At 36.3% G+C, this 14854-nt stretch overlaps 2 protein-coding genes and 3 long non-coding RNA genes across 6 annotated transcripts in view; 4 read left to right on the top strand and 1 right to left on the bottom strand.

Annotated features, from left to right (window-relative positions):
• The window catches only part of LOC138188611 (uncharacterized), a 42413-nt gene extending 30840 nt beyond the window's left edge, over nt 1-11573 (bottom strand). For both annotated transcript variants that reach the window (XR_011175576.1, XR_011175575.1), the window contains exons 1-2: nt 9535-11573; nt 6725-6768 (exon numbers count right to left, since the gene is read on the bottom strand). This is a non-coding gene — a long non-coding RNA (uncharacterized LOC138188611). The remainder of the gene's footprint in view (nt 1-6724; nt 6769-9534) is intronic.
• The window catches only part of DIP-lambda (Dpr-interacting protein lambda), a 560727-nt gene that overhangs the window by 438314 nt on the left and 107559 nt on the right, over nt 1-14854 (top strand). The gene's annotated exons all lie outside the window — the stretch shown is intronic.
• Nucleotides 4803-7071, top strand: LOC138188612 (uncharacterized). The gene is made up of 3 exons (XR_011175577.1): nt 4803-4916; nt 4971-5902; nt 6733-7071. It is a non-coding gene; the product is annotated as an uncharacterized LOC138188612 (long non-coding RNA).
• Nucleotides 8270-9529, top strand: LOC138188607 (jerky protein homolog-like; the record flags this gene model as incomplete). The annotated part of the gene is made up of 1 exon (XM_069130570.1): nt 8270-9529. A coding segment is annotated over one exon (879 nt), but the record flags the coding sequence as incomplete, so codon positions are not given.
• On the top strand, nt 11738-12995 carry LOC138188670 (uncharacterized). Its single transcript, XR_011175609.1, has 2 exons — nt 11738-11890; nt 11960-12995. It is a non-coding gene; the product is annotated as an uncharacterized LOC138188670 (long non-coding RNA).

Raw genomic sequence — 14854 nt, forward strand, 5'->3', positions numbered from 1 at the left:
GACGGCAGTAACTCGAGACGCAGCAAGCGCCGATGTGGATCAAAGTACGTACACGCCACTAATAATAATTAACCTGTTAACTGCGGAGTTTAGTTTCAAAAATCCTTTACGGGGTGCGCCGGTAAAGCGAAGCAATGACGAGTAACACGTCGACCGCAGGGTAAATGTTCCTATTATAAATTTTACGAAGAGAGTAAAGCAAAACGGGCAAGGATTACATTTTTATTCGATAAAAAAGATCGACAATTCGTTGTTGGAAAAAGCTATCGTTATTGAAAATTTCAAAATTACCAAAAGATAATTAGAGAAATAGCCGGTGCATTTGGGAAAATAATCAACTCAATTTAGAAAAAGTAGTACACGTTGAACGGAGCATAGCCGATATAGCAAAGAAAATAATCCAAATAATCAAACTTCCTTTTCTTTTCTCAAACTCTTATTTTTATAAAATACAAATAATGTATATATTTACTGGATGTATAAAGGGAACATACCACTAAATGTCACTTATATTACTTTTTACTAGAAATTTTGAATTTTTATATTAATAGTATTTTTTTGTTTTACACGACGAATATGCACGCCAGCCGCACCGAAATAAAGTTTTGCATTGATTCAGAGAAAGAGACAATGCTTTGCCACTGCTGTCATAATTGTGATTTGCTATCACAGAAAAAAAAAAAAAAAAAAAAATAAATGGCAGTAAAGGAAGAGAAATTTGGGCGTTGTAGTTTCGTATATTATCGTTGTACGCATATAAGTGAGTGAAAATTTGTTTTCTAGAGTTAAAAGGCACGACATAATAACAATGAACAATAAGTGCTTGTTTATGCACATAATTACCCAAAAATAACAGTGGTTGTAGCTAGATTAATCTAGGAATTATATATATGTACTCATAAAATATTATACACAATTAGTTACCATTACGACAATTGTGAGAAAATGTGAAGTTGTGACATTTGTGACAAAATCACTGTCCAAGTACTTGTTTGATATCTTACACCTATATCAAGTACATTCACTCATTTGCTAATTTAGATGATTTATTTATATCTTTGTATAATATATATGTAGGAATGTTATATTATAAGTTTATAGAAAACAGTATTATGATAAATACAATATCATTGAACTCGCACGAAATCGAATATAATACCGCGTTTCGCGTATTCGTTTTTCACTAATTCTACGACACAACGACACAACGAACTTCACACGACCATGATAAATTCAACTCTGACAGCATTTTCCATGCTCATTTTTCCCTTAACATACCTTGGAAACGCTCACAACAATCCTTGACAACATTAACATGTCTTGACAACGCTAATAAACAATTACCCCTCACGCCACGTCCTTCCCTGACGTCACACTATCCCACAACTTCGGCCATTCTGACAAACACATCTGCCCTCAGATGTGCCCAATATTACTAATTTCACTTGCGCTCCTGATTTCTTGCTATTCTGCATCGATTATCAACCTCAGTGGATGACGATTATCCTTCGTTGTCTTCAAAATCGTCATCTTCTTCAGTATCCTCGTCAAATTCTAATGGTTTAACCCATGGCTTCGTATGATCAGCTGCGGAGCTTGTTTTCTACGGTCCCTCTTGCTCACCCACTTCGATGACTTCGTAACGGTCCTTGCCCTTTACCGATGTTACTTTGTATGGACCCAAAAACTTTGGTAGTAACTTTGTACCTGTTCCGAACTGAGTACGTTTAATTGCTACTAAATCGCCAATTTTATATTTCGTGGCAGTTTTACGACGTTTATTGTATGTTCTTCCGTTTTCTTCCTGGATTTTTGCAATATTTTCCTTGGCCTCTAATCTCATCTTCGTGCGATCTTCTTCAAAAATATTCACCAGTTCTTCATCTATCATTCGCTTTAATTCTTGGTCTTCCTTAAGTCTTATTTGTTCTCCGATTAGTAGTTCCATTGGTGTCTTCTTAATACTCCGGTTATGGCTCGCATTTATAATTTGTTGCACTCTGCCCACGTGTTTCCACCATTCCGCTGCATTGCTTATAGAAAGTTTCGTTAGAACAGGTATGATTGTTTCGTTCATTCTTTCCACCTGACCATTTCCGCGCGGTATACCCGTAGTAATTAGTATGTGCTTGATGTTTTCCTCTTGACAATACTCTTTAAATGCTTTCGAAGTAAACGTTGAACCACGGTCTGACACTAAGCGTCTTGGATTTCCAAAAATTAATGCCTGCAACTTTCGTTTACTTAACGCCCCTTCCGTCGTAGTAGTTTTGGTTGGCTATGATCAGGTAAACTTGGTGAACGCATCGATAATCGTAAAAATATGGTTATAAGATTTTTTCGTCGACTGCATCGGTCCTAGGTGATCGATATGATATGTATCTAATGGTTCAGCTCTTTTTTCTATGGGATATAACACTCCCTCACCTTTCCCTTTCTTCTTTTCTGCCAACACGCACCGTATACAGTTGTTAATTACTCTTTTAACTTTCTCTTCCATGTTGGGAAACCAATAATCTCCTTTGAGCATTATCATCGTTTTGGCATTGCTAAAATGTCCTTGTTCATGTACTAATTTGATAATGTCCCACTGCATCGATTTCGGCACAACTATTGTCTCATCACCCTCAGTCTCGCGATATAAAACTCCATTTTTCGTTAACGTAAAGTTATTTTTCTTCTTATCGCGTACTGCCACAACTATTTTCTTTATCTCCTGATCTTCTTCTTGAGCTTTGCGAACTCGATCGTTCAAACCGCTTCGGTCTTCCTGTACTAATAACACTTCTACTGTATTCCGACTAAGCGCGTCCACTTGACGCATCGTCGTACCTGGTCTATGCTCGATTATATAATCAAATTGTTCGATTAAAAGTGCCCAATGCGCCACTCGCAAACATACATCTTTCTTTTTTAATGTCCAAACAAACGCGTTACAGTCTGTCACTATTTTAAATGGTATATTTAGTAAATAAACACGAAATTTCTTTAATGCTTTAACTACCACTAATATTTCTAACTCGTAGCTCTTGTATTTTTCTTCCGTGGAGGACGTCTTCCAGCTGGCATAGTATACGGGATGAAATTTACCGTCATCGGCACTTTTCCGTAACATTATTGCCCCTAATCCTTCTTTACAAGCATCAGCATGAAGTTCGGTTTCAGCTCCTACTTGATACAATCTAAGTATCGGGCTTTCAATTAAGGCTTTTTTTAATCTTTCAAATGCCTCCTTCTCTGACGGTCCAAATTTAAATCCAACGTTGTTTTTTTAATAATTCCGATAATTAATGGTCGCGCAATCACGGCATACGATTCTATGAATTTACGGAAATATCCCGTTAAACCCAAACAACTCTGTACCCGCTTGGTCGTCTTAGATTCTGGAAATCTCGACACTGCCAACGTCTTCTGCTACGGAGGTCGAATTTATCCATTTTCAATGATGTATCCGAGATAATTCACTTGTTTGACTAAAAAACTACATTTTCGCCAGTTAATTACTAGTCCATATTCACTCCCGGTTTTTAATACTTGTCTCAGTTTTTCAATTGCCTCACTCTCGGTCTCTGCAGAAACTATAAGATCGTCTAGATACGCTAACACAATTCCGTCGTTGATTAAAGGTCGAAACACTGCACGAACACGTCGCTGAAACACAGCAGGTGAATTGCACAAACCGAACGGTACTTTTCAAAATTCATAATGTCCATCAGGAACCACGAAAGCTGTGTATTTAACACTATTCTCGTCAATTGGTCAAGTATTAAATTTTTTTGAAAATTCCTTTATTAGTCCTCTTTTTTTTTTGTATAAATTACTTTCTGTTCTTCTGACCACATACACATGCTTGCCGTTTCTTCGAACGTCTTGAACCATTGATTGATATCTTCATTGCTTTCGCCCGTAAAAACTTCTAAGGCGTCTTGGACATCTTGAAAACTTAATGTTGTACGCCTACGTGTCCTTCTACAACATTTGTCACAATTCTGATGTACATCTCGCGCGCTCCTTCTGCGTTCACTTTCACCTTCTTCATCGTCTTCCGTTTCACATCTACTTCCAAGGCCGCCTGTAGTCGCTCACGTAATTCAGCTTTTCTTCCTCTCGTCTCTAGCCCTATACTAGCTAGACGTTCTCTTAATTCCTATGTCTTAAGCCTCTCGAGATTCTCTCCTACATCTCGATCACGCTTAGTTTTTGTTATGGTCCCCGAGCCTCGTTTCTCCGCGCACCTTTCACCGTTCGCTTGCTCTTTGAGATTTGATTGACCAGCACTACACGCTCGATTTAGCCTGGCCACCAACACTGACCTTGCACCAGATATCGGTAGATTCATCTAAGCAAGCTTGTTTCTTAATTCTTCCATGGTTAGATTTTCCTCACTTGAAAATTGTTCCTCTTCACAATTTGCCATCTTAGACTTTACAATAATGTCTTTGAATACACACGATATTATTCGCAACGGATAACGATCTTTTATCACACCGCTTCCCGAAATTTAAGATTGGCACGGTTTAAAAAATCCTCGGCACGAGCCCCCGATTTGTAGGAATTATATTATAAGTTTATAGAAAACAGTATGATAAACACAATACTAATTCTACGACACAACGACACAACGAATTTCACACGGCCACGATAAATTCAACTCTGACAGCATTTTCCATGCTCATTTTTCCCTTAACATACCTTGGCAATGCTCACAACACTCCTTGACAACATTAACATATCTTGACAACGCTAATAAACAATTACTCCTCACGCCACGTCCTTCCCTGACGTCACACTAGCCCACATATATGTATATATTTATGTAATATTTTATTAAATTTAAATTATACCCAGATACGTCGAAACAGAAATTACACCGAGCAAACCCCATTGACCAATATGGAAGAGATAAATTTACAAATGTATGTAAATGGTACAAGAATTTAACTAAGTAGTAAATTGACAAAATCGTCAAGGTTAATATTAAATAAACGACATAGAATCTCGTACAGGTGAAATGATAAGCTTACGGTACCTACGAGTAGAGACATAACTCACTATATGTAGATAATTTGGTTAATGCAAAATGGTACCTAAGCCGAAGCAATACCCTTGCAGATCGCCTAGATTTGTCGGATCGACCAACTGGTTCCTTTGAGCGTGAAGGCGGTTCAACTTTTCTTTGCGGTCGGAAAAATGGAAAGGAGCATTTAGAAATTATCTTCTCGCGGCGAATATCGATAAGCCAGAACAAGAAAGAACAACTTTTCAACATACAGACTTGTTCCAGGAAATTTACCATAACACTCTTAACACTGATATACAGATACAGATGCAGATACAGATGTGGACATGTACAAAATTGCAGTGGAAGAGTAGTACTATTCTCCTAAGCAAAGTCAGGTATACGAGAGATACTTGTGCAAATTAACGAAACAAGAACCAGGGGAGAGATTTGACAAGTTTCTTATAAGATTTCGCCACCAGAACCAAGTGTAAAGTTTGCAAAGAAAAAAAGACACTTGTGCTTGTATGAGAAGAAATTATACTTATTACGATTTTCAGATTACGGAAACTTTGTGACAACTGGCAAAATTCCGTAAATTCCAATACTAGAAAGCAAAGTTTGGTTCGACACTGAGAAAAGACAAAGTACGGGCAAAGGAAATTGTATCACGCGCGGCAAACTCACCCATCGCCAATAAAATTCTTTCTGTAAACATAAATTTTTTCCAGAGGATGAACGAAGGGACTTGTCTATATATACAAGCTCGGTACAACCTTTCCAACAGACACTTTGTTACAGCACTTCGTTCTTATAAACATTAATTTCGCGATATTTGTGATTGGTCAGATAATGTTAAAAAGTTGAATAATTCTTGATCAAAGTAATACTAGAAAAGCTGTGGTGAGTGCACTGTTTATCGTGTGAAATTAAAGCGAACACATGTGGTTGCGGAAACAAAGAACTGATAATTGCTAAATACACATTAAATATAACTTGATACCGACTAGACTAATTTAAGAATCTACAATAAAAAAAGTGTACGCAATGTGTTATTTTACTACAATTTTGTGCTTTTTACGCGGATATCTTATATAATCTGTCGCAACTACGATTCACATACTTTTCTCATCCTTGCAACTATTCATAATCTATGCGCGCTTTTCGTTCTATTTGCCACGCATGTTCCCGTCTAATAATTCACACGCTAGATTATATTCTATCATTCTTACAGAACTTTGCTTCCATCCAGATTTGAATTAAATTACGATAGATCAGTTTAGGCTATGTGTTAGGATGGAGATTACGTTAAACTATAGGTTAGAGTTATATCTAATAATTCAGTTTATCATTTATCTTTGTATTATCGCTATTTATTTTTACTTTGATTAAAATATCGATTATATAGAGAGTTGACGCGAAAAAATAAGAAAATAATTTTCGGACGTGTTTAGCTAAGAATTGGCCTAATTTATTAGCCAAATTTATTTTTCTCGGAAGCAAACTACGCTTCCGATTCATTTTCACGCGTAGAGTAATCTTCCGCCGATTATTTTATTTACTCCTGACCAGTTCGGAATTGGCAACGTTCTTGTTCATATTTTTCCATAAGAAATTATCTTATGCCCGCGTGTACATGTTACTCCAGCGCAAGCTTTATATGTTAGTTTTTATTGTTGGTTTATGATACGAAATAAATAAAATCAATAATTAGATTATATTTACCGAAGCAGATTCCCGAAGACTATAATTTTGTGGCACGAAAGATCCTGAAAAAATGATATGACACATATTATTGAAAATACGTTTACGTACATACAGCGGCTCACGACGGTATCCGAACGCTCCTCGAAACAGAAGAACTTTTTTATAGCTGGACCGAACGACTCGAACTTTCTTGACGGGCTAAAAGGATTAGTTGACTAAATGACGAGCAAGAAGAAAGAGGCCACTTTTTACTACGTTTTTATCCGGGCCTGTAATAAAAGTTTAAACAACGCATTTTAAAGAGTCGAAATATTATAGATCGATGTAGAAGCAAGCAACAGGCATCGAAAGACGGATAAAAGTGTAGATTTCTGACTGTTTTTTAACGGGTTTTACTTCTAGCCACGACGAAATTTTCAGCACATAGCTGACATAACTGCTAAAAATGTGTTGTTGAAATTCTCGTCACAAGCTCAGCCAAAAGAATCATAAAGAGTGATCTCAATTTTTTTCTTTCCAATTGCAATCGATTGCATTGTTCCCTTCGTCTGGACAATTAATCCTTCCAACTCGTCAAAAAAACTCAAGTCGCTTGGCCCGGCTTTAGAAAAATTAGTCTGCTGTGAAAGGCAGTCGAATGCTTTGGTGAGCCACTATATATATGTAGAGTTTTCACTTCGAAATAAGCAGACTACGAATCAGGTACAGTCGATACAGGTATGCTGTATGGCTTGGCTTTGTTCTCGAACGGGACAAGAGAGAATATGCAGAAAGAACGAGAAGCTGGAGATAACGGCGAATCATAAAGTGGTGGGACAACCGGCGTTATTGTTCGAAAAAGGATAGAACAGGACACAGGACCTGTTGTCCTGGTATCTAAGCGATGGATGAAACGCGCTGCACTTTACCAATTCCGTGCTACAGTCGCTCTTATTTTTTTATAATTGCTTTGGTATGAGTGCGTCGCTCGTTTGCCACAACAATGACATGACTGAAGAATGACGATTTTAGGGAAACCGAGTTTGAATATTTTGTATTGTATCAAACGTAAACAAAAGACAACGGTACAATTGCCCTCGTATACTTATTTTTAAAAACTCACTTATGAGGCTTTACCAGCAAAAAGTACAAACAAGATCCACTTTTTCTACATCAATAACTCAAAAACTTCAAATTCTGTGTTATGCCATTGTCGCAGCGTATCATTATTGCTAGTATATTGTTATCAAGTTATAAATAATACGCGGAATATTTAGTTAAAAATGTTTAAAACGTTCCCTAAACTGCCGATGTGAATGCAAATATAAAACGATAAAAGATACGGATAATTAAGACTACCAAATTTAAAGAAAAATTCCATGTTTATCGCAGTCAGGTAGTATACATTTACATCAAATAATTAGATGATGAGTATGTGCCGTTTGTGTTTGTCGTAAAAATAGCGATATGTTCTTTGACGAGGTCACATGAATATTTTTTCGGAAAAACAAATGTTTTTACCTGAATCGGGGTTCAAAATTCCTACAATTCTGAGGTTGGTCTCAGTCTCTCGACAACTACTGATCGGGCAGTACGAGACAGTTAAAACAGCGCGGAAAGTTCAAGTTACGAAGTATTGTGTTTTCTTTAATCATGGCAGAAAGCCGAAAGAAGAGAAGAACTTTTCTCTCGGTGCAACACAAGAACGCGATTGTTGAAGAATTGAACAAAGGGATATCGGTGAAATATTTAGCTCGTCAGTATGGAGTTTCGCGAGATGTCATACATAGTATTTGTCGCGAGAACGAACACTTAACAGGTCTTGGAAAGCGAGGAGGCCATTCATCAAAACATAAAAGTCGAAGAAGATCTTCGAACGAAGTAGTGGAAGATCGTTTGTATAGGTGGATCCAGAATCAACAAGCAGTAGGGAAAGAATTAACTGACCCATTAATACAAGAGAAAGCAATCGAACTGTGTGGTGAACAGGAAGGAAGTTCGCTTACTGGAGACAAGGGATGGTTAGCCGAATTTAAGATCCGATATAAAGTCGGCCCAGTGCGGGTTCGTAGAACAGAAACAACTACAAGAGAGGAAACCGAAGAAAGACTCACGGATGTTTCCAACGAAAATTACAACGAAGAGGAGATTGATGAATATGGCATTTATGATGAAGATCCTGTAAGAAGGCTTGACGAAGATGAAAGTATCCGAGAAAATGAGCAAGAAGAAGATATAAACGACGAGACAAGAGAAGAAGAAGATATAAACGACGAGACAAGAGAAGAAGAAGACGAAAACGAAGCAGCAGAAGCGGACAAATCACAATTAAGTTTGATAGCAAGAAGGAGGACAGATTTAAATATGCTCAGAGAAATTATAAAGAAATACGCATATAATAATCAAGCGGTGTTAATAATGGGAGAAGCAATAATAAACATTTTGCACAATAACATAATATAGACGAAGGAAAGCCTTCCTTCAATAATCGTAACTTAAAAAGACTATTTTCTGTCAAGCAAAAGTAGAGGAAGATGGAAAGTAAATTTACTCAAACAATAATTGAAAGACTCAATCTTCGTTTATCTAGCTTCAATCGACAATCCTTATTTGGATATCACTGTATGTTTCATTATGACTCGGATCAGAGTCGGTTAACTTGGCTGATCGTTACCCAAAATCGAAATATCGTAAAATGTTTTCCAAATGTTTTCCATCTTGTTCTAAACAGTAGTATGATCCATTTTCAAATTCAACTGTTTTTAAAATAAAGCAGTGTCGTAAAAAAGCACATTGTCATTGATTTTACCTTATCGCTAATAATGACCAGAAAAATTAAAGGAACTTACATCCTGTTGCATAATTTTCCTTCCGCTACTTTGGAAATAACAAAAACTGAAATAAACTTTTAATCGAATAAATGTCTTTTCAAGGTTTACTAAAAAAAATGTTTCCTATAAAAGTTTCTTCTTTCTTCCAGTAGAATAAGAATCTCTAAGGAAAAGGTACGCTTTCCATCTAAAGACAGCAAAGCTGATCTTCGAATGACTTGGAAAACAGCTGAAAAATAAGAAACGAGTGACATATAACGTACTTTTCGAGATATGTAACTGATCGTGAAATCCTCAAATGACACCCTGTATAAATATATATAGTAATATCATATGTATAGTAACATCGCTGAAGTGAGAAAGCATTATACATATTCTATTCTTCTTCTACTAAACGTCGTCGCTGTTCGTTCGACCATAAAGATTTATGGCTCATCGCTTTCATGGACTCCATTCGTTCTCGAATCTCCCACTCTGCCAGCGATTTCAAATAACGAGGAGGGGATGGCGAGTTTGCTTATTTCGAGGCCAAACTGATCCCTGAAACCAAAGCCAAACCGTGGTTATGTGTATGTACAGGGTGTTGGGAAAGTGGGTGTCACGGACATCGCAGTGAGATTCCACATGCTCGGTTGCTCTTAAAATTTGAAGGTAAAACTTTTTTGTTTCTGCCATATTTTACTCGTCACGAGAATCAAACTTGCCAATGGAGCCATGGGTTGAGACCCGATGGTTCTCTTGAAAAAAGCTGTTAAAGTTCCACTAGCTCTTACCACCACGTTGTTTACACGTTTACATTTTAAAGTCATATAGAATGTAAATAATGAGATATTAACGAGGAAACAATGCGTAAAGTAGTCCGACCTGAATAGAATAAAGCATCTAACATCATAATTTCAAATTATTACAAAATAATTAATTACACTCGGGTTTTCCCCTTCTGACGAATAGAATACGTTGCAATAAACAAAGCTGATCTTGAATATTAAAGTTTAGGTCATTTATAAACCTTTTTTTATAAACCTCCACTAATTCCAAGGCGCAGAAAAGTATATTTGTATTGAAATATATTTTTTACATCTTATACATTGTACATATGTTGTACATAGGACAGGGTGTCCTATATAACGTTATCACCTAAAATATCTCGCTTGCGTTCGATAGCATTAAACGATATTTCAAGTACAGGTTGAATGGTTTCGAAAGGCACATAATTTGGCATGATTAGTGTTTCCGCAGGTGAACGCGTTTTGGACAAAGTCGATCCGGCTGCACATTTTGTACAAAAAGGGATTGATCTATTTGTGTCGAAAGACTATTAGTTTAGCAGATATTTCAACATTAATTTGTCAAATTTAACGTATGAAAGAAACGGTATTCTTGTGTTTACGTTGTCTTTCATAAATAGGTTAATGCTCTTTTTTTTTATAGAGAATCCTGGGATGCTTCGATCAATGCATTAAAAAATATGACCCCGTTTAAAAAAATAAAGTTGACCTTGAAGTCACGAAAACGCCTTCACGTATAAGAAAAGTGCATGTTCCATATGAAGTGCCGCTCAAAAAACTATGCAACTTTTGTATAAAAACATCTTTTCTACTACGCGTGCTTTAAAAGTTATTCGGAATGTGCAAGTTGAGTGGACCACCCTGTATACAATTAGGATATTATACATATTGGAAGCGAAGGAAGACTTAATCTTCAACAAAATAATAAACAAAAAAATAAAGTTTCTAAATTTTTTTAGTTTACTGTTACAATGATAATGATACCAAACATGGCTGTATTTAAATTGATTTCTATTTTCTAAAACTAGTTTGTCTAAGTATGAATTTTGTTAAATGTATCGCTATGTCTCTCTGTTTCTCATCCTCGTACTCGACACATTCGCAGCAAAGCGATTCAAAGTCGAGTAATACCGGTAAATTTGCAGAAAATCATCGTTGATAAATTTTAAGTTAGACGTAAAAGAAAATGTCGAATACGTTAAGAACAAATAATCCCAAACGAGATAGAGGAAGGATCGTAACGTTTGTAAAAATGCAAATAATTGCATTGTAATTCGTAAGTAACAATTTAGCTGAGCACGTTAAACTTCGTCATGTAGCGAAATGTAGCTTACAGGAAAAAGTTTATTTTTCACCGTAGCTTCGTGAGGTTGCAGGAAGATAAAATTGACATTTTTTTATTATTATTATTTAATTCGTACTTTACAATTTGTCTAGCTGGACATTCGGTAAATTTTTCTAGTTCTCATGAGTGGCGTTATATTTAAGCTTCTCTGGCGACAACCACAATCGCTCCGTGTTCTCGCCTACCATCCACATACGATGGCGACGGAAACTTTTTGCAACTTGGTTTCGTGTTACGATAAGTATAATATATACGGTACATATATATATCACGAACTGTAGATATTTCAAAGATAACATGTCTGTGATAGATCGTAGTGCGTTGGCTTTTCTTCGACGAGGAATTACCAAAGGACGAATATTATGTGACATTTGAATCTCGAGCGAGTTGCTGCTTTCATACCACCGAACGAGATGGTGGTAGCGCATATACATAGTAGGTTAAAGAAAACAAGGTCTGGCGGCGGCGGAGTGAGAGCGGGACGAATGAACAGCAGGAGCGAGGAGTGGAGTGCGGACGAGGAAGTCTGCCCTGAGGGTCGTAGAGCAACGTGCGAAAGTATAAACAGAGCAAGAGCGATAGAGTTTGACATTCCCTCCTCTTTCTGTAATTTTTTTCGCTGTACGCGCCCATTGTGAAAGTAAACAAAGCTATGACGATTAATATTCGTATATATCATAACTTCGTATTTAGAATAAAAATAAGAATGATTTGCTTTATACTCCTACTCTTTAGTAGAGAATTAGCCTACATCAAAAGCAAAACAGAATTGACTGTGAGCCAGTATGGTGTCAACCGTTTCCGAAAACTCTTTCACATTTTGTTAACGAACGATTATTTGATGTTTTTCTTGAAATTGTTGAGGAATACGACGGTACCTTTTACGATGAGATACATTTAATACTTCACGATTATCGCGTTTCATTTGATAGAAAAACACTCGACACGACTAGTCTCAACGATTCTAAGGGCAAGTGAATGGAAGCATAGCAAGTTCTCAACGCAAAAGCCGAACGTTTGCCGAGCGTTCGAGCGTCTAGCAAAAAAATTTCACAAAAACTTGCTACCCATAAAGAGAACTATATACCCTGTGGTATATTTGACATTTTTATCTTAACAATAATTAACAGAATTGTACACGAAAGAATCTTTTACGTATCTAAATGTTCTTTATTTCTTTATTTGTGGTAACGTAAAGGGAAGTTCTGAAACTTTCTCACGCCACAGTATATAACTGCACTGCCGTCCGTACGTGATTGTAGTACCCTGCGTGTATGTTGCACTGTTGCTATTCTCATTTAGTCTGGCGCGTGTGGGTTCCGAGCTACATGCACATTCCATGTCTGCTAGACGGAATCATGACACAACTGTTGTCAGTTTGAACGAATAAATCCACCTTTAGGTGGATGATCCTGTAGATATAAAAACCAAAGAGAGCAGCTACGAATTTTGAATTCTCCAGAAAAACAATCCACATTTTAATACTTAAAAATTAATTTTGTTCAATTCTCATGAAAGTGAAAAGACTTTTGAGATTTGGATAAATTATCTCAGTCTTTATCTTTCATTTAACACGTAATGCTAATACAAGCAAAGTCGGCGGATTGTAGTTTGCATTTACGCCAGCTGGTCTGGCGGTTTTTCCTTGATTCTGAATAATAACGATTATAACGATGGTTGTAAATAATGTAATCAGGAGAGAAACAGTATCGATCGCTCCAAGTTCTTCGTTTTATCTTAGGATGGAGTCGGTAAAAATTAAAATTAACAAAATGATGGTTGGTAGTGCAAATGAAGCGTAATGAAAGGAGGGAGATTAATTTCGTCAAATTCAGCAATGGGAACTAATCGTTTGTAAAAATACAAAAATATTGTAACTCGTAGGAAACGAAAAATTGCCGTCCAGTACCGATCAATTATTTAACTAGTAGATTTTTTGCTCTAAATGACTAACAATGTTGAAAAAAGATGTTAGAATACACAGTCTTATTCAAATTTAATTTTTACATTTATCACGGGTGAAATAATTAATATTTTCTTGATCTGTGCATTCGACGTGTAACCTGTCTTCGCATTCGTCGTTTTTGAAATATTGGAAGCCTTAGCGGCTTGTCTTCGGGTCATTTTATTTTCGAGAAGTAGCTTCAAAGCCGTATTTTTCTCTGCGTTGGAATTTCAGACATTTTGCCGCGGGAGAAGGTAGAAAAACATCTTCTAATTTAATTTCAGTTGCCAAGAGATTGAACTTGCAGATAAAAGAAATTTACTGTCTGCACCGATCGACAGCTGATTGATCGCTACTTAACGACGAACATGTCGAAATGTTTTCTGGATTGCAATGTATATAATATACAAAGAAAATTGCAAAACTGAGGCTGCTAATTACACTTAATAGACTAGATATAGTATACATGATAGAAAAAAATCACCTCCTTACCTGGAAAACAAAATATCAGCTCTAGGAAATAACGTTCAACACCCGGAATATCAATGTATACGCTTAACGTGCCAAAACAGCGAAAACAACGGAATGAACGATATGGTTCCGAAATATGTTATACGAAATTATTATATTAATTTGTTTATTTAAACAAAAGTGCTACCATCTGATGAAAAAAATCGGAAATAATTTTGTATAGTATGGTAGAATGATAATTAACAAATGAAATGCTGAGAAACGTGTAGAAATAATGATGACTAAAAAAAAAAAAGTCGAAGAAGGACTGTAAAGAACTGTGAAGAAAGTAAACGAGATAAACAGGAAAAAGAGGTTGACTGGCAGCAATCTTTTCTAATGGCAGTAAATATTGCATTTGTAAGTCGCACAGAAGAAGTATAAGTAGGTGTGGTGGAGAACAAACCAAGTATTAAAAGCTAAACGATCACAACTGACTTTGAAACACCGAGCTCTGTAACACTGCACGGGAACATTTTGAGTATTCGAGTTGGTGAAAACTTGCTAAAAAGTGCGTGTAAAATGCTAATATAAAATATATCTACGTTGTACTAAGATAACGATACCGAATTTAAGATTCAATTAATGTAAACAATCGGCTGTCTAGGAATTTTATATTCACGTTTTATCAATTTTTCCTGAATTGAATTCTCATAGAAAATTTATGGGATGAGTTACATGAGAGGGTTCGTGAAACATCAATTAAGCAATGACTTTTAGAATCCTGTTACTTTTTATCAAGAGAGAGAT

Source organism: Bombus flavifrons, chromosome 17, assembly GCF_040668555.2.
Source record: "Bombus flavifrons isolate JBK064 chromosome 17, iyBomFlav1_principal, whole genome shotgun sequence".
Classification (NCBI taxonomy): Eukaryota; Metazoa; Arthropoda; class Insecta; order Hymenoptera; family Apidae; genus Bombus; species Bombus flavifrons.